General features: G+C 40.7%; 1 protein-coding gene across 1 annotated transcript; it reads right to left on the bottom strand.

Moving 5' to 3' along the window:
* Positions 1-2,348: 2,348 nt before the first annotated feature.
* LOC138207988 (photoreceptor-specific nuclear receptor-like) lies at positions 2,349-23,360 on the bottom strand. Its single transcript, XM_069165593.1, has 11 exons — positions 18,651-23,360; positions 16,032-16,118; positions 9,387-9,452; positions 8,628-9,283; positions 7,872-8,022; positions 6,634-6,737; positions 6,190-6,489; positions 5,253-5,431; positions 4,353-4,593; positions 3,606-3,711; positions 2,349-2,898 (listed from the first exon to the last, which is right to left on the bottom strand). Exons 4-11 carry the CDS (start codon positions 8,716-8,718, stop codon positions 2,766-2,768), a joined length of 1,305 nt encoding a protein of 434 aa, XP_069021694.1. The 5' UTR covers positions 8,719-9,283; positions 9,387-9,452; positions 16,032-16,118; positions 18,651-23,360; the 3' UTR covers positions 2,349-2,765.
* Between the last annotated feature and the right edge of the window lie 82 nt (positions 23,361-23,442).

Below are 23,442 nucleotides of genomic sequence, written 5' to 3'. Positions count from 1 at the left end.
CATATTTAAACCTCACAGAACATCAGTCGAGATTTCTGTCTTCTGAGCAGATGAAGCTTGTGTGAAAGGATCTGAATACTTTCTGGAGCTCCTCTCCCACACTGTGTTCATAGATTTCTTCATGGCCTTTAAAGGTCTTGTCATATGTACATTCACTTGTTGCCAAAGTAAACACAGTCTGTACTTGATTTTTCTTGCGCAATTTGAAACCATGATGTTTACCACACTGTTTGGTGTAATGAAGCACCACTGCGTGATTTCTCATTGAGATTAGGTCATTTCATTTTCGTGCTGCAACGTGGCGTTGACCCGCTCGCCTCCCTCTTCCTGTTACTATGAGATTAGTCTCTTGAGTAAGATGAAAATCTCTCATTCAAACAGAGGCAAGCTTTGTGTGAAACGAGCTTAGGAAAGGGACACAACGGGAACGTTGACACGTGAGGTAAGGCCTCAGTTTACAATCACTTTTCATGATATAAAGACAAGACGGGAAGAAACGATGTGAAGAGCATCCGGAGCTGCTGCAGAGTTACCGACGAACGCCGACCGAAGATCTAACCGAGGGGCTTTAAGGTGGACTCCAGTGAGATCTTCCAATGCCTATTTTGTGCACCGCAAAGAATATTTAAAGGCATGTTTTCAACTTAAAAGCAACACTCTTTGCCGCGAAATCCAATGGATCTCTTGTGGGAGTTTAAAGTTTCTTAATCTGGCTCGGTGAGCTCGGTGAGCTCACTCGTATGACAACAGTCACCAACTGATCTGATCCCAGGATTTTCTGACCGTGTAGGCGTTAAAGAGCCCGACACAGGACACACAACACTTAAACTGCGACTATTTCAACACAGAAAGACGACCTCGGAGGTGCCGGATGCTATTCTCGTCTTTTTAAACTCCAGAATTAAGAGCTCAATTTAACCCAAGTCTTAAAATAACGATTAAACAAGCTGTGAATTTCCTTTTTGTCTGCTTTAAATCATCTTTTACTGCAGCACTTGACTTCCAATGCTCAAAATATAAAGTGTTTGAATTCCCTGTTGAATACAGCAGTTCAGTTCTGCTCATGTGTTGCGTCTTTCTGATGGCTGCCGTGTGTTTGAATCAAAGGGTAAAGTAATACTGAGTGACGTCTCTTATCGGGCTGATATTTGGTTTGAGGTAAACCGACACTCGACTTCGAGATTTATTTCAAAGTGGGAAGCATTTTATATTAAAGATGTTGTAATAAATTCACTGTACAGATGTCAGTGTAAAGATAAGTGGTGCAGAGTCGTACTGGATACCTTCTGCTCGGCGTGAGGTACCGATGTTTCCTTCTTCTCAAATTATTGGTAATTTTTGGTTCATTTAACATTAAAAAAAATATATATACCTTGGAAAGAGTTGAAGGAGTGGACATTTTTCAAAATTTTCCCTCTGAGGTTGATGTAAGGAAAGACGCGCGTTTAAAACGAACCAATGTGGACTGTCGGCAAGAAAATGCAGTTTTAAAATGACCGCCTGCTCAACCGCAACATCCGTACCGCTTCCTATTTGAACCCACATCAGTATCCGTCAATCTCTTAACAAGAAGTCAACAACAAAAGCATCTATGGCCAAGTCTACTATACGCAAAGGCTGGACTCCAGTATGTCCAATAAATGTCTTTACGTCTGTTCCAATTAGTATTTGGACTACATCATCTTATCCAACTCCGGCTATTATTTTTAACAAGGCAGAGAGAAAAGCTTCAGCTCGCATTAATGGGATTCAACTTCCATCTACATTTTGTGCTTGAGATTTTGTTTTGAGATTATGTTTAGCATATATGTGTGTGTGTGCGTGTGCGCATGTCTTTGTTTCTACATCCTAGTGGGGACTTTGAATGCACACTAATTTATGGGGACTCTTGTCACCGTGTGAACAAAAATTAAGGTCCCCAGGTGTAGTCTGCTTTTTGAGTTAGGACTTGGTTTTAAGGTTAGAGTGAGCATTAAGAATTGGCATTTAGTTGGAATGGTTAAAGTTAGAGTAATATGTCAATGAGTGTCCCCATGGGGAAAGTGAGAAGTGTGCATTTGTGTACGTCTTTCTGTAGTCGTGGGGACCGATTTTGGTCAAAAACCATATTGAGGACAAGCATAAATTTATGTGGATATATAAGGGGGTCCTCACAAGTTTAAACTATAAGTGTGTGTTGAGGGTTTTGTGTGGTAACCAGACAGAAGATGGCGCTGTTTGATGGTTTCTGTGCAGAGCTGAGGGTCCATGTGTTTGTGTTGTAGCACAATACAGTGTTGAAATATTTATGATACAACCAAGAACCGTTGGAGCATTTTTTTTTTTTTTTTTTTTTTTTTTTACTTTATCAAGGCATAACAACATGAATACAACAGTCACATTAATGACAGCAGGGGGTATATATGGTCCATCTATCACCAAACAAATAAACATCTGCAGTGTAATTTTTCACCAAAAAACAAACACAACAATAATGAAAATCTAGAGGACGAAATGTGACCATGAGTCTAAATATGATACAAATAGACAGCAAGCATGATGACGAGAACTGAACTGCATTTTCATTTTTTTTCAGAGTGACCTGATGTGGAAACAAACAAATAATAAAGTGGCCTTTACAAAAAAAAAAATTAAAAATAACAGCACGCAGAATCTCTGATATGTATACAGGAGTACAAAGCAAAATATCTGTCACACATCGTCCCGGCCGAAGCGGGAGATTACGGATGACGTGCACGGGTTTCTCTGTCGATTTGTTGTTTTTTTTAGTTTTTGAACATGTCACACAGCAGTTTCTCCATGGGAGTGTTTCCGATGGTCCGGTGGAAGAAGAGCAGCTCTATCCGCTCCGAAGTCACGAAGCGCAGAGAGGGAAGAAGGAGAAGCAGCTTTCCGAACCTAAACACAAAAAAAAAAATTAAAAATCGGAATAAAATCAGCTTCTGTGTAAAACAAGAGGTAACATGGGATTAAAATGTTAAGAAATTGTTGCCTGTCTGGACCAGATTTTGTATTTTTATCATTTGCTCAACAACTGACCAATAAAAATAAATATTATCAAGTTACCATTTGAGTAATATGTAGTAACATGTAGAGCGTGTTTAAATAAAAATGCACTATGAATAAAATACAGCTGCAACAAGAATGGAAAGGTTATAAATTAAAGGTGCACTCCAGGATTTTTTTCCAAAGTCCAAAAATTCAGGAAGTTTATCTTGAAACTTGTGACAATGAAAAAAAAAAAAATACATGATCTACTTTGACCTTTGAATAAAAAAATGAATGGGACTTTTTACATGTTGTCGGGGCCCTCTGGTGGCTATAACCCACTACACCACAAATAGGCTTGATTTTTGCCTCGTGCTTTAAATCTAAAGCAATATACGTAAAACTATTTTTGGCATTAGTCCTTTAGAAGCAGAGGTAGATCTTGCATAATAAATCATATTGAGGGTTGTTGGTGAAAGATTTTCAGGAAAGTGTAGGTTCACAAATTTTAATAAAAACTGCATGATTGTAAAAAGATGGAAAGACCACCAATGGTGTATTTTATTAATAAAACAAATTTGCGTCAATTCAGTGATGTTCATGAGACAGGACGTTACCTGGCTGGTTGACTGGGGTAGTGCGAGCGGATGTGTTGTCCCAGCATGACTTGAGACTGATCCTGCAGGTTCTCCACTTGTTCCGGGTCTTTCAAGCCTCGAGTCTCTGTGGAGGAAACGACCGTGTTAGTCTCACAAATACTGTTGTAAAATGATCTGTCTCATCTACCTGTATTAATACTGACACCTAAAATATTAAAATAATTTATAAATTTATAAAAATGGGCTAAAAATGATTTGGGGCTCTGTTTTTGTATTTCAAAGAAACTGTTTTATCTTCCTTCTTTTTTTGCACTGATCTCCGACCTCGGTTTAAAAAGGTTCTTTTTTATCTCTTTAAATTTTATTACAAAATCAAAATAGTTGGAGCAGGAGCAAAAATAAGCATCACAACAACCGTTTATATTATGCCCGAGTGAATTTTTATGGTGGATTGTAGCACGTCTTTTTATGCATTTTGTTTTTCTACGGAGGCCCACTCATGCCAAAAAAAAAATATATAAAAAGAGACTGTTTAATTATTTTTTTAATTCTCCCAATTATGGCCTTGTATCACAGAATTGTACTTGATGAAATAACATTTATATAAAATTCATGTTAAAATATGATCTTAAATTATATTTGGCAACATTTTAGCATCAGGGTGGCGCTAGAGAAAGCTCAGAGTTTCCAAATGGTAAAATGGCTCATCCTCAGGTGGTAGTCGAGACACTGAGTGACCAGTCGATCACCGGTTTCGTTCCTCACCTGGCTTGAAGAGCACGATGGCCTTGAGGCAGGCGAACTCGGTGGGGTCGACGGCGAGGGCCTTGAAGCGGCTGAAGACCTCCTGCAGGAGGCGCAGGTCCAGGCTGGTGTAGCTGGTTTTGCCCTGCATGCCGGGGCAGAGGTCCGGCAGGGAGAGCAGTGGGCAGCTGTCCAGCGGCAGAGACCACTGGATGGCGCAGAGCAGGAAGAGCTCGCTCCACGCCTCCTCCAGAAGGATCACCTGGTGAAGACGAGCGATCAGAGGGCGAAGAGTTAACGGAGCTCGGGTTCATTTTCAGAGTCACTGTTTAGCTCATTCCTGTCAGGAAAATATGTAACTGTTAATTTAATAATTTGATTATGTCCTTCAAAGGCAATACAGTTATTAAATGGTGTTTATAAGAGGGACAGACCTCTCATTTTGTATTTATGCATTTATTATTTAACGCTGTTTTGCACGCCGATTTGTTAAATGTTGCTGTCGTTTGCCATCAATTGCACCTTGATGGCTAAATAAATTGTTTTATTGCTTGATTGATGAATTTTAATACATTGCGTCAGAAAAAAATTCAGTTATCACAATTATAATCCAGTAAAACATTTGTATTCGTCATTAAACACGATTTTTTTTTTACATCATATTTTCTTGTCAATTATGAGATATTGGTTTATATTCGAATATCCATAACAGTTATTTTACAATTACCAGTGTAATAAGGGTGCTGCTGTATGTGTGACGTTTAAATTGAATTTGTAACACAATTACAGAATATCTCATCTTCAAACAAACACCGAAATAGAAACAGAAACAAAAAAAATATTTGATGGCGAAAGTGAAAAAGTAACACGTTTCCCACCGCGACGCTAAAAGATCTTTTTAAACTGGTTTTAAAGTCTCACCTGGTCTCTGAAGGGCAGGTTGGAAAACACCGGCAGGTTCTTGGCCCACTTCACCGACATGAAGAGCAGCCGTGCCGAGGTCTCGTACACGTTTTCGGAGCTGGACGGGTACAGCGCCATGTGGTACTCCGACGACGCTCGCTCCGGCTCGTTGCTGGTCACGTCGATGTTTTCGTCAACTGAAACGGGGAAAAAAAGATACAAGGTACGGGAAAAGGAATGTCATTTTTGTTTAGCTTTATGTTTGCCCACCAGATCTAAAATAACCTCCAATGTCTCCAATAAAAAATCCTCATTTATTTCTCTGCTTTTAACAAAATAGGAAAAATTATCGCTTCAGAGTCTCGGCTCAGGTCTCAAATTTGAGGGTGACCAGGTTCATTCGGCAAGCAATGTTGGCACACTGTCACATGTCAACTTGAGAGCATATTAACATGCTTGGTAGTCTCATAGTTTCACATGTAAAGTTGAAACATTTTAATATGAACGGGGCCGCTAATATTCGAGCTGTCCTAACTGCAGACCTGTTGTCATGTTTTAAGGAACACGGCGCCTCTTCCCTCCTAAAACAAAAAACGAACAGCGTCTGTTCCACGGTGACCTCATTCAGTAAGTGGAGATAAAACCATCACAGATTTTTCCATCAGCGCCGCCCCCGTTGCTCCGCCCACCCCGATGAACCCCGCCCTACTCGCCGCTGACTCTGCTGTATAATCCCTTTCTGCCTCGTGTCCCAACCCCCCAAAACTAATGCCGCGCACCTGATTCTGAGCTCAAACCTTCTCGCATTCGTTTGCTACTCTTTTAAAAATAGCTGATCTCATCCAACGTTTCAACATTAACGGTTTCTCCAAAAGCTGCTTTCTTTTACAAGTCTGTATAACAAATCTGATAAATATATATATTTTTTTAAAACGTCTTTGTGGCTCTTCCTCACCGTCCTCGGGCTCCAGCTTGGCGCAGGTCTCCGCCGTCATGAGGCTGGCCATGAAGCGGTGGTTGTTCTGCGGACTGACGCAGCGCTGGGGAGTGACGGAGGAGGTGATGGACATGGAGGAGGTGATGTGGGGCCACGTGATGACGGAGCTGCTGGAGGAGGAGGTGGAGGAGGTGGAGGAGGAGGAGGAAGAGGAGGTGGGCTCCCGCGTGGTGGCCAGGTGCTCCTTCTCGGGGTCCACGTCGATGGAGTCCAGGCGCACCTGAGCTGTGCTGCGGGGCTGCCGCTCATTTTGCACTGCTGCAGAGCAATAGGGACCAGAGAAGAGGGGGAGGGGGGGGGGGACGAAACCACCTGTTACCTGAGGACATCAGGATCTATAGTTTTTTTTTATTTTAATCCCACTTAGGTTCATGTTTATCGCTGTGCGTGAAATACACTCACCATCTTTATTCATGCCCGCCTGCAGGCACTTCTTCAGCCGACAGGCCTGACACTGGTTGCGGTGAGCTTTGTCCACCGGACACATGCCCGTACCGGCCTGGCACCTGTTCACACGCCCAAGGCCAGCATTTTAAAGGGCGAGTCCACTCAAAACTTTACAAAAATATACAGTGTACTTCATTCGTTTTCTTGTAGACTAAAATTGGATAATTACTTAAATGTAAACTGTCAGGGAGGGAAATTTCACCATTAAATATTCACCTAACGTTTATTAAAAGAACCACACACATTCTGTGATAACCCCGCAAAAGAAAAAGGATTCAGAGGCTACTTTTAAAATAAAGTATAGATTAGTTTAAGCACAAAAAAAAAAAAGACTGATTATTTGTTTTGTGGGTCTTTTAAAGGTTTATTTCCATCAGTAGTTTTGTCAATATGTCAGTGAGATGAGTGGATATTTTTACTCAAGCTGACAAATCCGATATTCACATACATTCAGTATATGGAAAGAAATGGAAAGACAATTTTAAACAGAAGCTATAAATTGTGCCGTTTAGTTTAGACCAAAAATTGCAACGAGAGATTTTGAAACTCGCAAATTAACCTTTTTTTTTTTTGGAAAAGCAACTAGACGAGACGATGTAACATCTCCACGTCAACGACGCTGCCAACTTTTCCGGCTTTTTCACAGCTCGGTTGTAATTTGTCTTAAAACATAATGAGGACAATAATTAGTGATTTTTGACTATATAACATTACACTGATATTCACATATTATCCAAGAGTTGGACATGTGGGTAAACATTTTTGGGGGGTTTCTCATCACCTCTTTAATGAAAATAACTTTGATGACCTTTTATGACACTCTTACCAGGACTAGAAAATATTGATATCTGTCTCGGATTTAGTGTGTGTATTATGAGACCTGTCAATCAATTTGAACGCAATAGGAAGTTTCAAATTTGTGAATAAAAAAATTACTTTTGGATCATGTTTTTTCCCTTTATATAGTAATTTTTGTTGTAATATTAAAAGCAATAATTGATACTATTGCTGTGGAAAAATATGATCCTCATTTGCTTTATGTTTTACAAAGTGTGTGTGTGTTTCAGTGAAGTTGACGTCTGAGAGAACGCGTCGGGTAAAAATGCTGAATGCTCTTGTCATCTTTGCACTTCGAATTTCCTCCCATAATGCACCTCACACGAGACCGTCACACGACGAACACTTTCACTTGCCTGTAAATGAGCCGCCTCCTCACGCTGCGCTTGAAGAAGCCGCTGCAGCCGTTGCAGGCGTAGATGCCGTAGTGCTTCCCGCTGCTGGTGTCGCCGCACACTTTGCAGACCAGAGCCGGGCTCAGGGCTTTTCCCGGGGACGGACTCTTGGCTGCGAGTTAAACACGAGTGACACAAGAAGGGAGGATGGGGGGGGGGGTCGGTTAGTGGCGTTCGTCGGGTCCCCGTATTGTTTCGTACGTGTGCCTGCCATCTGCCTGACAAAAAGCGACACGAGCCCGATGTGGCGACAGCCGCTGAGGCCTGAAAATCTCATTTAGTGGATGATTATGAATTTATAAAAACAAAAAGAAAAAAAACAGAATGTTTGGAGGCAGGTTAACAACTAAAACAAACGTCGCAGGGATGCTGAAATTAATCCTGAAATTAAGGACAGAACAATCATTTATTTTGACCTTTTTCTACTTTAATCGAGTATATTTGTAATTTAAAAAAGGAAAAACTGCAGTTATGTGAGCTTGGAGCTTATTGGTTTTTGTATTTGTGTGAATATTCATGATCTTTGAGTTTTATTTCATGCTTGTGTGATGTTGAAAAAAGATTCATGAGTAAACAGATGGGTTAAAAAGGATGAAAACTTAATATGAGGATCTTAAAAAAGAAGCTGTTTGTTTTTTTTCTCTTGTAACTTTTTTTTTTTTACCCGCCCTGCTATAAAGCACCTGTCGCTGCCGGAGGACATGTGGAGCTCTTTACCTCTGCTGTCGTCAGACCCGCCGCTGCCAGACGACTCGGTGGGCGACGAGGACGGCATCAGGGAGATCTTCGACAAGTGATCCTCCATCATTTTTCTTCCTTCTTCGGTCGACGAATGGAGATGAAGAAACTTTGTAAAGTCCTCTTCTGAGTTTAAAAAAAAAAAATCTTTTAGGCGACGACGTCCAGGATCGACACACACGCACGAAGAAAACTAAAACAAAAAAAAAAAGTTCCTTTTAGTGTTGAAAAAGTGTAGCTGTGGGGCCTCCGGCGGTTCCCTCCCCCCACCACCACCACCACCACGGGCGGACAGATGGCAGCCCTCTACTGTGTTGATGCAGATGGACCCGGGGTTGCTGCCCTTGAGCTCGGGGAGCTTGAACACTTGTTGCGCGTCAAACAGGTTGCGTCGGGGTCCGTCACCGTCTGCGGGTTCTCCTCGGCAGCAGGTCCCTCAAAAGGGAGCCCGGAGGAGGAGGAGAAGGAGGAGGAGGAGGAGGGGGGGGGGGGGAGGATTAGCCCCAAGCGCTGTGTAAGCAGCATGCTTATTTGTCATCCCCTCCTTAATCTTTACTGTTCATCTACTGGATCAATCAGTCACATTGCCAGAACGTTGGGTTCGCCGGCTCAGACGTGGATCTTCTTCATCGAGTCTGCGTAAAGAAACATAAAGACCAAAAAAAAAAAAGACCATTTAAAAAAAAGAAAGAAAAAGGAGGATGAATGCTGAAAACTCTGCGGTAGGAGAGTTGTAACTTTAGACCGGGTCGCCTCCGGCTCCGGCTCCTCTGGCCCACATCACTCAACGCTCCTCTTCAGTATCTGCATTTAAAAGGGATGATTACATGAGGCGCACATTATTATATTTACCAGCCTCTTCAATTTGTATTTCCCCTCCTTCTTTTTTTTTCTTTTTTTTTTTTGCCTCTGAATTTCAGCTCCATGTCCCCCCCTCCCTCCCCACTGTATATTTGATCTGTGTGATTGCCTCCCATTCATAATGACTCCCAGTGTTTGCTGAGGAGCTGCCTATTAACCCCCATTTTCCTCTTTTTTTTAATTTTTTGAGATCATCCACCCCCTCACCCCCCACCCCTCCCTCCCTCCCTCCCCCCTGCCAGGCTGACAGGAGAAAAAGGTCACATTGGGAATAATAGAGTTTTGAATGGCTGATGTTTTGGCCGGCCACTAATTTAGCTCATTGCTCAGGGTCTCACATTTATTATTGAGAAGCTAGAATTATCATACGTGTGGCATTTACATAGGCGGCGGAGTTTGGCTGCAGCTAATATGAGACTTAACTCAGCTCAGCTTTATTTATACAGAACCTTTCATGCAGCTCAAAGTGCTTCACATTAGCATAACACACAAAAATAAACAAAAATGTATAAATTAATATATGAGACTAAAAGTTATAACAAATAAGTTAATGTTTTAAGACTCAATGAATAAAGTTCAATGAAATAGAATAAGCACCAGGGTTAAAAATAATAATCAAAACTTACAAACCAAGATAATAGAAATTATTCCAAATTAAAAGTCTGATTCGGGGGCATAAAAAGAGAAGAAGGCGATCTCACTGGAACTTTTGTGGAACTTTTTTGCCTGTGAGGAACATATAAAATATATATTTATCTTATGTGAAGCCCTTTGTGACTCAAGTTTAGAAGAGTGCGATACAAATAAAATGTATTATTATCATAAAAGAGAAGGAAGACCTCAGTGATCCAGCAGGGAGAAGTGAGGTCATGTAAAGCTTTATGAACAATTCAAATCAATTCAAAATTGTATTCTTTCTAGTTAAAATCCTGGCTGTTCTGAAAGAAAACTGCAGCCTTGTGATTATATTTAACGGGGAGAGTGACTTGTTGTTTACCAAACTGTAGGAGAGTTTGGGACGACAGGAAAAGTTCTGCACACTGTTTCTGTAAATAAGGCGAGAAAGGACTCCAGCGGTCATTGAAGCTCTCTAAGACGTTTTGATGGTGAAATTCACAGCAGGCGTCAAACAGTGTTTCAGTCGTTCCCTCGTGACCCGAAACGCTCATGAAACGCACAGTTTGTTTATCTGTTTGCTGTTTGTTCTGTGCTTTGTCACATGTGTCAATAACTGTCTGACATGTGAACACATTTCTTTTACTTTTTTTTTTTTATGCCACTGTGGTACAGAGAAATAAGCAGAAACCCATCCACCCATTTTAAACTACGACGTTGTTTCACCGTCTTATAACAGCTGGTTGCTAACTTTGTCTGTAGAGCTCGTTTGCTGAAAACAGGAATAAATCATCTTTTTGTTTTTTTTCATTTTGTTAATTTGAGGTTGTAACCAATGAGGACACAGAGATCATGCATTTACATTTTTTTTGTAGTTTAAATAAATCACGATCGTGTCTGTAATAAATATGAAGAAAAGCTGTTTGTAACACTTCTAACTAATTAACTCAGGGAAACTTCCATTTTTTTTTAAGTTGAACCAACTTAAAAATGATTGAGTTGTTCATGGAGATTTTTTTTTTTATCGTAGAATGAGAATAAAAAAATTTAAAAAAGATTTGCTGGAGTTATTCATTTGAATCCACCTGATTGAGTCTAAATCCGACATTCGATCTCTTTTTGCTCCAGTTTTGGTCTCAACCAACTCCTGAAGGAAATATCTGACTTTTCAGCAGCTTAAATGCTCCACTGTTCACCGCATGAGTTTTTACAGCGTTAAATTGCTATCATCAAATCATATTTATCATATAAATACTGATTAGAGCTACTATCTATCTACACAATCTGTAAAAGATTCAAACACCTGTTGTTTTTTTTTATTCCCTACATGGTGCCTGGCCATTAAACGCCGAGTGGAAGATTTGCCTGGAGAGCAAAATAAATGTCGATGTCAGCGTGTTTCTGCACCACAAAAACATGGCCCCTGACCATAATTGGAAAAACAAAGTGGAAAACAGTTAAGTAGATTAGAGTCTGACCACATTTTGTCTGCCACAGGGCATCGGCCGGTCACCATCATCAGAGGACCGAAGGGGGGGGGGGGGAGGGGCACAATTAGCTCAAAAGATTAAAAGAGCATTGAAGACACACTTCTTGTGGGCATCTTTAGCCATATGGTGGCTACTCTCTTCATCCTTGGCCAACACACTGTTGACCTTTTTGTAAGATTTACCAGTTAATTAAGTCTTCTGAGGTCAGCGACCTGCAAGCTTTCTGCCCGGATTCAGCCAATTACGCACCGATGACTGATCTTGATACTGACTCATTTGTGTTGGCGTACCTGCTTTAATCCACATTTATCTCTTTAATCTTCCCAGAAGTTGGAACTTTTTTCTTTTCTTTTTTTGGTCTTTTTGTTAAGATTTCACAAATTTCATTATTTTTCTTATGTTTCATGTGTCGGCAAATTTTGTCAGCTTATTGATTGTCAACAAAATTCACTCATCATCAGCACATGAGGTGATTCTTTTATTGTCCTAAATGCTGCTTTTTTTTTTTCTTTCTTTTTTTCCACTGATTGTGTGTTTGGTTACTGGTTCACAATTAAATATGTAATCGTGTTGCGTCCTCTTGAATATGTTCGCATAAAGGCAGTTAATTAAAACACCCACTGACTGATTCACATTCATTTTTGCAGAAATGTTCTGAAAACTTGTACCATATGTTTAAGTTTGTGTGTATGTCGAGTAAAATATTGATTATTCAAACTATTTTTTTCAAATATTTGTATTATTAATTATACTTATATTCTCCAAAACATTTTACACATTTATATATATATATATATATATATATATATATACATATATATATATATATATATATATATAAAAAAACTGGGGGTAAATGTTTTTGAATTTAAACATTTGAACATTTCAAAGCTTTTACGTAAATAAAAATGTCAATGGAGGAGGTTTGTTTTTTTAGTCTATACTTATGAAAACTATTTATTCTGCTCAGGAGTTAAAAAGCCTTAAAAAAAAAAAACAGCCTTTAGACCAGTTGATGTTTTAGACTAAAGTCAACTAACCGACACGTGTGTGACTCGTCTAAACTCCATTTATTATGCAGCTTTAATCTACATATAATGTGCTGGTGGTTCCTCTAAATATTTTATGTGCAAAGAACCTCGTGAGTGATTGCATTATTGCTTTATTATTTATTAAAATCAATGTGTGATATGGAAGAAGGTCGGGGTTTTTCAAACCCTCCATTAACCTCCGTTATAATTACTAAAAATGAATAAAAGGCAGGATGATGGGTCTCAACATTATTAATATGTGAACTTTTAGAAAAACACATTTTTTGCAGCTTTTTGTTTTGCAGATGTTTAAACAGCTGAGTAATTTTAAACTGACAATCAGTTGGCTCAAATCATTTTGACTGATTTCATCACATACAGTATATATATAAAAAAAGTACCATATAAATTTTTTCTAATACAGATTACTTAAAGATTCTACAGTTGCAGAATTTGCTTGTTGCTTGAGGATTTTTTTTTGACGACTGTAGACGGTATAAGCGATAACTTTTTCTGTTTTCACCTTTTGAGATGGTCCGACCTCTCGATACGACGCTACATAACATATTTCCTTTTGCGACGGTGACAGCAGGTGTTTCGTGTTTTCCTTTAAATTCTCAGTGTTGAGCAGTTTTTCCAGGACTGTACAAAATTACAACGTCCTGCTTCGTGCCCGGCGGGTAATCATTTATCTCCTCTTGTCTGTCCCAGTATTTCATGTCCACTGCCCACAACAAATATGACATCTGAAGGTTTTTGTAAAGAAGTGTAGTTTGAAAGTTTGACCTTACAGAAAAAAACCTGAATTTAATATGAGGAAAGGTTTCCACACGGGAATCGACATGAAAATGCTCCAAAACCACTTTCCAAATTCAGTTTTCACGTGTGCACAATCACACGTTTTTGCATGTGAAATCCATGTTTTTTTTTTCTGTAACTTTGTGCATGCATGCAAATTCAAAGTCTCATCTTGCATCATTAAGAAATCCAAAATATTCACATCAAATTAAACTTGTACCTGTTGACTGTTTTTTTTGTTGTTGTAAAGTCTTGCCTGCTTAATATTGCAGAGAACGAACAAATATCATCGAGAGAAGAATAAAAAGCGAAACGCGCACACGCTTCTTGACTACGCCGTCGATCCAAACGGAGGTTTTGCGTCGTCGCCCGTCATCGATGGCGCGTGTCTCGCGCCAAAGTGACACCTGCCGCCGGAGCGCGACGGTGTCGAGCGGCAGATCAGATCAGCTCTATACCAGTTTACATCATAATAATAAGTACATCGTGACACCATCGAGTTTTAGTTGAAGACTTGCTTACACGAGCAGGCCATAGATTACTCCGAGACAAATAGATTAGCATGAGAGCAGTCTAATATTAGGATTCAAAGAATGATTAGAGGAGCCGTGTTATGTAACGACGTTAATGAGCCTCCGCGATGCTTCGTGTGAGACGGTGAAAACAAGTCTAATGAGGCGGCACAAACCTCCATCAACAGTTCTCCGGCTGATAAAACTGCAGCCTCCTGGTGTTTGTTTATTGTTTGTCTTCACATTTTCAGATTTCTTTTTTACCACCGGTGCATCGTGCAGTGTGCAAAATATTAATAATAAATCGAGTTCAGATAAGAAAAACACCAACATCTGCTAAATTCATGCTTCGACAGAGTCAGAGCTGTAATTTTTGATGTATTATAGGGCTGATAAACGAATGCATATTTTTCTTTCTCCCTTTTTCTGTTTTTATATTAGATATGAAAATATCATAAGAGGGGAGTTTGCGCGTAAGAAATCCAAATACTTTGTTATAATTTGTCAATCAGTTCTTCGACTAAGTTAAAAACTGATTTATCAAAAGTTTTGATAAACTGGTCCAAAATGTTGAGTAGTGAAAACTCTATTTTATTTATTTTTATACAAACTGATGAATAACCAGGTAATTTAAAACTCCAAACTTTACTCACGTTTCAGTCACATACTGCACAACAAAGGGGAAAAATATTAAACAAAATGTAAACATTGTTTTTAACATATGAACGATAAAGTTATTGTTTCTCTTTTTTGTCGAGAATTTTAAAAGCAATTTGAGCTGATATTAAATATTGAGCTTACAGGTGAAGTTTAGTAGTTTGTCATCTCAACATAAAGACGGACCTCACTGACTTCTCCAATAAATTCTACAGACATCATTTGGGAATTTTGTGGCATAAACTTAAATTCTCTCCTTTTTTTTAAATCAAAATTCAAATACAAACATTCGGTGTTAATTTCAAATAAATTAAACTTGAATTTTCGAGTTGTTGTTTTTTTTAGACTGTTTTATAACTCAAATACACAAGTTCTAACGTGGGGACCTTTGACTTGAAATAATTAGTTGAATGAATGACATAGTGGGACTTTTTCAAGATAAAATAAAATGATTTGCAGACAGTTAAAAACAGATTCTTATTCTTTGTAGTTTAAAGAAATCAGACATGATTGTGTCTTTAGTAATATGAAGAAGAAGACCAACAAACTAATAAAGTTGGGTTTTTCAAAACTAATAAAACGACTTTGAAGTAATTATTGAAAATAACCTCAGTTAAGTTACAATTTTAAAGCGGCGGGGGAACTTCAGTTTTTAAGTTGAATCAATTTAAAATGATTCAGGCTGTTGATGGAGACTTTTATTGTGTAAAAGGGATAAAAAGGGAACATGACAGGAATTATCATCTTGTAGTCTTTTTACTAATTCATCAAAACTGTTTTGTTCACTATTTCTCGTCTTTGTATCTATAAAATTGTATATTTCATGACTTATGACAGTTTTGTTGTTCTAATAATATTTCAAGGATTTTAACTTACAGGAATATTGATTTGTCACTCGGTTTACCAATTCTTCAACTGAATTTTTACTACGTGGCATCAATGGACTGCAATACATTTTCAGCTGTCCCTTCGTTACTGTAGTCAGACGACTGCGCAACAACAACAACCAAACAAACAAAGTGATTTTACCATGAACAACAACGCCCTCTTATCACACCTGTTGTTCACACATTACAACACACACCTGACTGCATCATCTCGCCCTAACACTCAGTAACCTCACCGGCCTGAGCAGACCTCGCATATGAAAGAGGATAACACACACCACACACACACACACACGAGTGTTACCATGGATCATGAAGGAAACTCAAGGAGGAGAGAGATGGGAGGGGGAAGTGGAGGGGGGGGGTTAAATCTGATCTGGCCAGTGCTGACGATGGCAGAGTGTCTGCGTCCTCACATCAGCCGCGCATCAATATGTGTGTGTGTGTGTGTGTGTGTGTGTGTGTCTGTGTATTATATAACAGTGTGATAAAGCTGCCTTTGGGATCTGACTGTGGCCTCTGAGCCTCTTACCTGTGTGTCAGATGGAAAGCTCTGGCAGCAGATCTTCATCTTCCACATCACTCATCGCGGTGGACGTTGAGTTGAACGCACATTAATCTGTCGACGCGCAGAAACAGTTGGTGATCAGTTATCGTTATTAAGATTTCTGACCTGCAAATAAACTGGAGATACCTTTTTTTTTATTTTTTTTTTTATTTCTCGCAGTCAGTCTGACAAACACTTTAGATTATTACATGCGATCTTAAAAACCTACTGGGCCAAAAACTTATTTTAACCCTCTGCTTAAGAGCTTAATGTCGAGTCATCATTTGTCTACGTGACAGACTGAGCGATGAGTCGCAGTAAAATCCACCCAAAGGCAGCGAGGAAAATCAGCGCTACATAGATAAAAAATGAGCTGCTAAAGCATCCTGATGGCTAGTTAAGAAGTTATATGAAAAGAGTTTTAAAAAAATACAATAAAATTGATTTTATCAAGCAGGTATGTCGCTAGAAATAAGTACAAGCTTGAACTTATTCTCCAAAAAAAAAGGATATGCATGCTTAGGACTTTGACAATAACTTCTACAAAATAATTAAATTACTATTAAACAGATTGAAGACTTGTTTTTTTATTCATTCTGAAATTGTATTTTTAAATTTAGACATTATGAAAACGTGATTTCACATAACATAAGCACATATTTTGGGCCTTTTAAAGAAAGCCAGAGACTAACTTCAACCCCACTAACACATCAATAAAGTATTGACTCTTTAACATCTACTGTATCGTCCCACCGTGGTCGGGGCTCCGGTCCGGATCCGGGACCCCCAGAATCATTCGCTTCCAGATGTGCCGGAGGCCCACATGCGCTCTCTCTGTGTAAAGTGTTGGCCGTGTGTGTCCAGCTCTTTCTCTCTCAGTCCTGACCTAGATCTCTGACAGTAAACAGCTGCTTCCCAAAGCGACGTCGTGCTGCCATCAGCAGAACGGCCCCGAAGAGATAAATGTCAGATTGGACCTGGGCTGAGCCTCTTGATGCAGCTCAGGGCCCCGCGGTTTGTTTAAGAGATCCACAACCACTTAACAACCAACTGCTGCTGCCGGCATCGTTGTCGTTTTTTTTTTTTTTTAACGCCTGTTGTTGTTTTAATTAACGCCGTTTTGCATTCGACGCATACAACAGACCAACAAAAAAAAAAAATCACCTTCACACCACCTGAAGCCGAGCGGCCTCGTCTCGACTTCACTGAGCGTCAACCATGAGTGACGAACACCCAAAACAAAAAACTTCCGTCATGTTCACAACTGGACTTTGAAATCACGTCCTCATTAAGCTGATTTGATATTTTTACATGATGTAAAATCCGGAGTCTTTTCCAAAAAAGGTTACCGTGCCCAACAAGTCCTACAAATAAAAAACCATAAGATCTGAGAACCCCTCCAGGATGACGCACGGAAGTGTTTTCCGATCCGAAGCTTTTGTTAGTTTGGACACGATGTCTTGCTCGGGGTTATTTTTCAGTCGGAGCACATTTAAATGCAGAATTGGTACTTTTTGTACCACATCTTCGTGCTTTTGTTTCTGAGGTGACGACAATACATTTTAAAATCCGTGTTCTTCCGGTTATCCCACGGCCGTCGTGAACCTCGCCTGTTTGAGAATCTTTAACCTGTAATACCTCTCTTCTGCCAGCACGACCCGGTTGACACGGTTCAAAGGAACCGACGTTGACCGTTGGTGCAGAAAAACAAAAGACAACCTACATTTTTTTTTTAACCTTGCTAACACGTCCATATGGTATGCTTGAAGACATATCATGAACGCCATTGCTAAACATTTCGCAGCGACAGTCGGACAGTTTCAACTCGGGGGCGGAGCTTTCCATTTCATCCGGCAGCCATCTGGAGCCGCAGTCGACCAGTGGAGTATTCAAATTTTAATAGATCAAAACGATGTCCATACACACCTCTATTATCTACGTTTTTTTTTAGCTCAACAATTGAAAATAAACTGGACTCTCAGTGGATTTATCATGAGCTATAAACAACGTCTTTGACATCAAACACATTTCAATCCTCGGTGCAGGAGAATCAACTTAAGAAGATTTGATTAATCCTTTTCAATGTCAGCTATTGTCAAAGAGTAGGATTACAGGTTGTCCCAGGTATTCTGTTATTTACCGTGTATCACCGCACCAGGTAATAAAGCAGAGTGTTACAGACACGCTGACTTTTAATTTAACTATCATTTAATTCAGTGGGGAAATACCATTAAAAGATATTACAATTTGAAGAAATCTAACCTTAATTCCCATCTTCATACCACAAATTTACTCAATAATAGTTCAACTTTTAAAGATGAAAGGTTTCCTTGTATAAATGCTCCAAGTTTAAACGACAACAAATTGCCTGGTCTGTAAAAAAAAATAGTTTTATGAATTTAATGATGATTGAGTAAAATCACTGCTGTAGTTTTATGAATCTTGGATGGCAGGAAGTGGATTTTATCTTTGAAGTGCACCTTTAACTTTATCTACTTCTCACCTCTCTCAATTACATTTTTGTTGTTGTTGCATTGGACGAGTAAAACAAACTAATTAGACAACACGTCTGGCAGATGGCTGTCAGTCAAAGACCTAACTTACCTCGACCACTGCTGCCGCGGCTGCTGTTGCGGCTGCTGCTGCTGCGGATTAGGTCAGATGACTTTAGATGAGATTAGGGCCTCCGTGGAAACACAGAGGAAGCAAGAAGATTACAGCAATGAGGTAACTGAAATGACCATTGTTACATTTCTGTAAGATGTACAATTACAGGGTTTTTGTTTTTAACGGACGGAGGAGTGTTTTACTCTGTAAATGATGTTGCATTTGAGAAATTTGAAACAAAACTAAAATTATTCTAAATACATCGGACGTGTGCGAAGCAAACATTTAAGTTTTAGGGAATTTGGGACATTGAACGATTGATTTTTGTCATCTGTTGTACGGAGAGATGAGTAATTAGCTCGTAATAGTATCACTGCAGTCGTATGACGTGGCAAATAGGGGGTGATGAAAATTGATAAAACTTTTATAAAAATGCAATTCTTGTAAATGCGATGTCATCTGTCGACAAAACATTTGGGGATTTCTTCCTTTTTATTGGAAAAACTTGTAATTTTTTATTTTAGGGGCAGAAGTTTTAGTTCTGGCAACCTGATTTGCATATTTGTTTCACTGGAAATTTGAATTCAGATTCACAAAATCTTCCATGTTCATACTAATAGAAAAAGTAAAGCAAAAATAAAATAAAAAAAATCCTTTGCAATTTTGTTCTTTCAAAGCAAATATGTTAAAATCATTAAAAAGAATTTTTTTTTTTTTTTTTTTTTTAAACCCTGCTGTTTGTGTCTGGCAGGGGCTGTACAGTAACAGTAAGCTGCAGTGTTTACAATATATCCCCCCTCATTAACAGTGGTGCTCACTTGGCTTCAATGGGGCTCTAAAACCCCCCCCCCCCCACCCCTCCTCAGCCCCCGGGCTCATCTACTGACTGCTGACACAGCTATTACTGGCCAGCGTAAAGCAGCTCTTTGGCCGCGCAGCTCAGCAGGGCTTGTTAAGATTTATTTTTTTTATTTTTTTTTGGAGGGGGGGGGGGGGGTGTCTTGTGTTATAGTTTAGGGGACAGGAGGTGGTCAAAGGGTCAGGCCAATGGGCAGCTGGGATTACCACCGAGCCGCCATCTGCCACCGCAAAACGCTGTAATAATCAGAGTGAGGAAATCAATCGCCTGAGTAAATATCATAGACGTGTAAACTCGCTTAATCCGGTAAATTAAAGCAGAGGCCAATTTAGAGAGCGTTTCACTGCCGAACTGAAGGAACATATTTAAAACTCCCGATGAGTCGTATCCTGTCTTCGGGTTTACCATCTAACATTTAAACAGATGTGATCAATAACTTACCTCTGTATCCCCGATGTGTCCTCGACTCGCTGAAATCCTCGAGGACGCTCTGACATTTGTGGGCAGACTTGAGTTACTGTATATGCTGGTGGTCTCTATATATAAGTCTTAAACTATTTGAGGGATTTTGCAGAGAGCTGGAAGTCTAGAAACAGCAAACGTAGCTCTGTCTAAAGGTAAACATGGGAGTCCCCCCAAAAATCCACAACCTGTTTTTACACTCGTCAGTCTTTGTCTAATTTAATGTGACTAGAACACAGACATTTATTTGATTTGAGCAAATTCCAGATTATTGTGACGGGGTAGTTTTTTTTTTCTGTCCTGGTAAAACACAAACTACTTTCTGCCAATAAAGCTGCAAAAACATACAAACCTTCTGGTACTTGTTAAGTATTTTTTTTTGCACCAATAACTTTCAGTTTAGAATTTTTTTTAAGGATAAATACAGAATATCACCTGATTTTAATTCACATCAACTTTATCCAAACACTATTTTGAAGACACTTGTTACTTGAGTTATTTAACAACATAATACAAGTATAACATTAAGTGTTTTGTTTTTTTTTAAATCTAATTTGGCTGCGTGGCATCTTAAATTATTAAAATGAACATTATTAATTACAGTTTTTGTCACCTTATTATGACACCTCAAGCTGCTGCAGATCCCAGATCAGATAATCCAGCTCTAATGAAACTTGTATTTTAATTGATTGTATCGACAACTGGCCCATTATAAAATATTTGTTGCGTCACACACTGCAGCCCCTTAAGCTGCCCAGTGTGACCGATAACGGTGCGATTTATCTTTGACGAACACAGATGCTGCTCCATATGAGTCACTCAAACAACATGCAGAGCTTACAGCCGCTGATTCAAACAGATGCCTTGCCTGGCACACTTTTCCCGCCTCGAACTAATGCATCATATTGTCATCTAATCGGCTCAGGGGCGTAATTAAAAATGATATCCGCATCCTCTCTTTTTGAACCATATTACCTTCAAACATTCAAATCTCCAACTGTCTTAATCCCGAAGAGAACAATTGATTTGCATACAGCAGCATGAATATTAGAGAGGAAGCTCCTCTGTGTTGCCCGGTTAATCTGCGAACATACAGCACCTCCCATGTGTTAACCGAATGCCATAGAAAACCACTACGGCGGTGCTGGGAGGCGGAGGGGGGGGGTTTGAAGGGAAGGTCCCGACTGATGCACAGAGAACCGGCCCCCTCGGAGGTCGGCGTAGTGGTCACTTGTTGTTCTGTCGTCGGGTGTGATGCTGCAGAGATTAGCGAAGGGCGGCACATGTCAGGGAGTGAGAGTGTGGACCGGAACGGGCCGGGCCGGGCCGGGCCGGGCCGGGCGTCATGGAGCTCAGAGACCTGATGACACGCGACTTAGCACGCTGCACCGCCGAGGGGGAGGGAGGCGGCTTTGTCTTCTGAGATGCGAGACGGGACACGCACCTTGAACTTTTCCCGCACGTGCAACTCACCACGCAGCAACTGGCCATGCAGCGACGACAGTTACAGATCCGCTGGCATCCAACCAAACGCACATTTGGTGTCAGCGGTTAGTCGGTTGCTCGGCCCAAAGCTTTCGCAAAATATCACAATGCGCAAATGGCCAAACTGGCAACCAATAATTTCTAAAGCTAGCTGACTTTGTGACCTTCATTGGCAACACTTTTTTTTTTTTTTTTGCCTTGTTCGGGAGAGGTCCTAGTAGTCGACCCGCTCCATGAACAGACGCATTAAAAAGTTGATATGAAGCTGATAGGAGGCACGATCATATAGTTTAGAGACCGTTGCTGTTGTGCGCAGATGGAGGGCAGAGCAGTAAAGCACAAGGAGCAGGTGACGTCACTCGATCGACACCAGCAACCGAGTTACACGCTTTTTAACAAATTCAGGACCTTGACAACAAAGACGAAGATGTTTCAGGCAGTCTGCAGCAATGAATCTTTGATCTTAGAAAAGTGTTTTAAGAGGAGGCAGAACATCACTCTTTAAAACAGAAAAAAGGCGGGTTTCTCTTTGACGTTGGCGGGAGTTGTGCACCCCTGAATTCGTCCCCTCGGGGTCAGACTGTCAACACCGAGTTCCACCGGGACCTTCTGAGGCGTCTGAACTGTGGCGCCATGGCAACGAGGGTTCTCTGACACGACAACGCGTCTGCTCACGTTTCTCCCCGGCAACGACACAACCATCGTTCCCTTACCTGCCTCTTTCTTGGCGGATTTGACTCCCGGTGACTTTTTTTTCTGTTCCCCAAAATTGAAGTTCAAGCTGACGAGTCGGCGTTTTGACGCCGTGGAGGAGGTCACCGTGGAGGAGGTCACCGTGGAGGAGGTCACCGTGAAACCGCGTACGGTGCTTGACGCACTGTGCAGAAAGGGACTTCTTCTGCTGGGACTGAACCCTGATCTCTGCAGTCCAACATGGGGAAATTCCTCAGCTCCTCAGTGGTAAGTGTGGTTCGGAAGCTGGTTCATGCCTTTTGTATAAACCACATCTCAGCTTTGTGACTTCTGGTCTAAAAACACTTTCGAGTGCAATTAAAACTTGATAACAAACCAGGACTATTGTCTTTTAGATGTAAGCAAATAAACATTTAAAACTTAAAAGGCCCAACGTAGCTGAACAAAACCTTTCCTTCCTCATCTCGGGACTGTGCAGCCCTGCGACCGGCCCTACGTTGGTTTTGCACCCAGTTGAGCCGCCGCCGTGTAATCAGGACGGGAACTCGAGCTGTTCCCTCACCGGGTCGCTGTGGCCCCACTCATTATCTTATCTCCCATTGTAGCCCGCTGTAATTCCCCCTCTCATGATTGATGATGTCGCTGTCTGATTACACCAAGACAAAACCCCCCTAAGATCACCTTTCGTTCCTGTGGCCAACTCTACGAGCTCCACGAGGTCCTCCGGAGAGGATGACGGAGGAGGGAGGGGAGGTGGGGGGGGTGGGGGGTTGGTGTGTTGTGTAGTCACACTGAGCTGCTGTCATATTAGGTTTTGTGTATTATTTCTGAGCGAAAAATCCGCACCAAGTGTAGCCAACCGGTTTATGACAAATGAACAAATCCAGTCGCGTTTCTTTATTCCGCCGGCAGAAGATGTTGCAGCTCTTGTTTTTGGCGCTCATGTTTGATTGATTCGAGGGTTTCGTAATTCTCTAGACGAGCCCAACAGGACGCCGAACAACTCGTGTCCGATGAGGGAGCGTCGCGTGGAGCGGCACAAGAAGAAACCAAACAAGAAAGCCTTCGGTATAAAACATTTAGAGCGAAGCCTCCTCTGCTTCAGATCGTGTCCCTGGCCCGCCTCGGACAAATCAGATAGGTAACCTGTGCTCTCTTTTTTAAAAGAGAGACAGTGAGCCTCATCTCCCCGTGCGGCAGGTGGAGACAGATGCCTCATTATCCATGCCGCCGGGGGACAAAACAAGCCCGAGGCCCCCCCCACCCCACCCGCCGGCGTTCAGTTTCCAC

This window comes from Embiotoca jacksoni, unplaced genomic scaffold (assembly GCF_022577435.1).
Source record: "Embiotoca jacksoni isolate LCO1_2020_lvr unplaced genomic scaffold, fEmbJac1.0.p SCAF_35, whole genome shotgun sequence".
In the NCBI taxonomy this organism is placed as follows: domain Eukaryota; kingdom Metazoa; phylum Chordata; class Actinopteri; family Embiotocidae; genus Embiotoca; species Embiotoca jacksoni.
This window is presented reverse-complemented; position numbering and strand designations above follow the sequence as displayed.